The sequence below is a fragment of the Penaeus monodon genome, chromosome 28 (genome assembly GCF_015228065.2).
Source record: "Penaeus monodon isolate SGIC_2016 chromosome 28, NSTDA_Pmon_1, whole genome shotgun sequence".
Classification (NCBI taxonomy): domain Eukaryota; kingdom Metazoa; phylum Arthropoda; class Malacostraca; order Decapoda; family Penaeidae; genus Penaeus; species Penaeus monodon.
In genome coordinates this window covers 410,354-410,650 of record NC_051413.1, presented here as the reverse complement: position 1 = coordinate 410,650, position 297 = coordinate 410,354, and the positions used below count along the sequence as shown (strand labels likewise).

Genomic DNA, 297 nt, shown 5'->3' with positions numbered 1-297 from the left:
ACAAACAAACGGCGAACCTAACGCCCATCCGTCCGCCCGCAGAGCTGTGCATCCCCCTCACGCCCACGAAGGGGAGAAGGCCCGTCTTCGGAGAGCTCACCAACACCATCAACCTTTCCCCGGAGAAGCTCAACGACTCCTCGCTCAGAGCTCTCTTCACGGCGCCCACGCTCACCACGCCCAAGACGAAGGCCAAGGGAGGCGCCAACACTCCCGGGTATGTTGGGGCGGGCGGGGGGGAGGCGCGCTTGGTGGGGGCTTGGCGCATGCTTGGGGCGTTTGCCTCCCTCCGTGTGT

General features: G+C 65.7%; 1 protein-coding gene across 1 annotated transcript in view; it reads left to right on the top strand.

The window, feature by feature from the left end:
* Positions 1–297, top strand: part of LOC119591242 — a gene marked incomplete in the record, with an annotated part of 13,031 nt that overhangs the window by 4,482 nt on the left and 8,252 nt on the right. Inside the window, 1 exon segment of the mRNA XM_037939948.1 lies at positions 43–217. Within this exon segment, the coding sequence (XP_037795876.1) occupies positions 43–217 (175 nt within the window).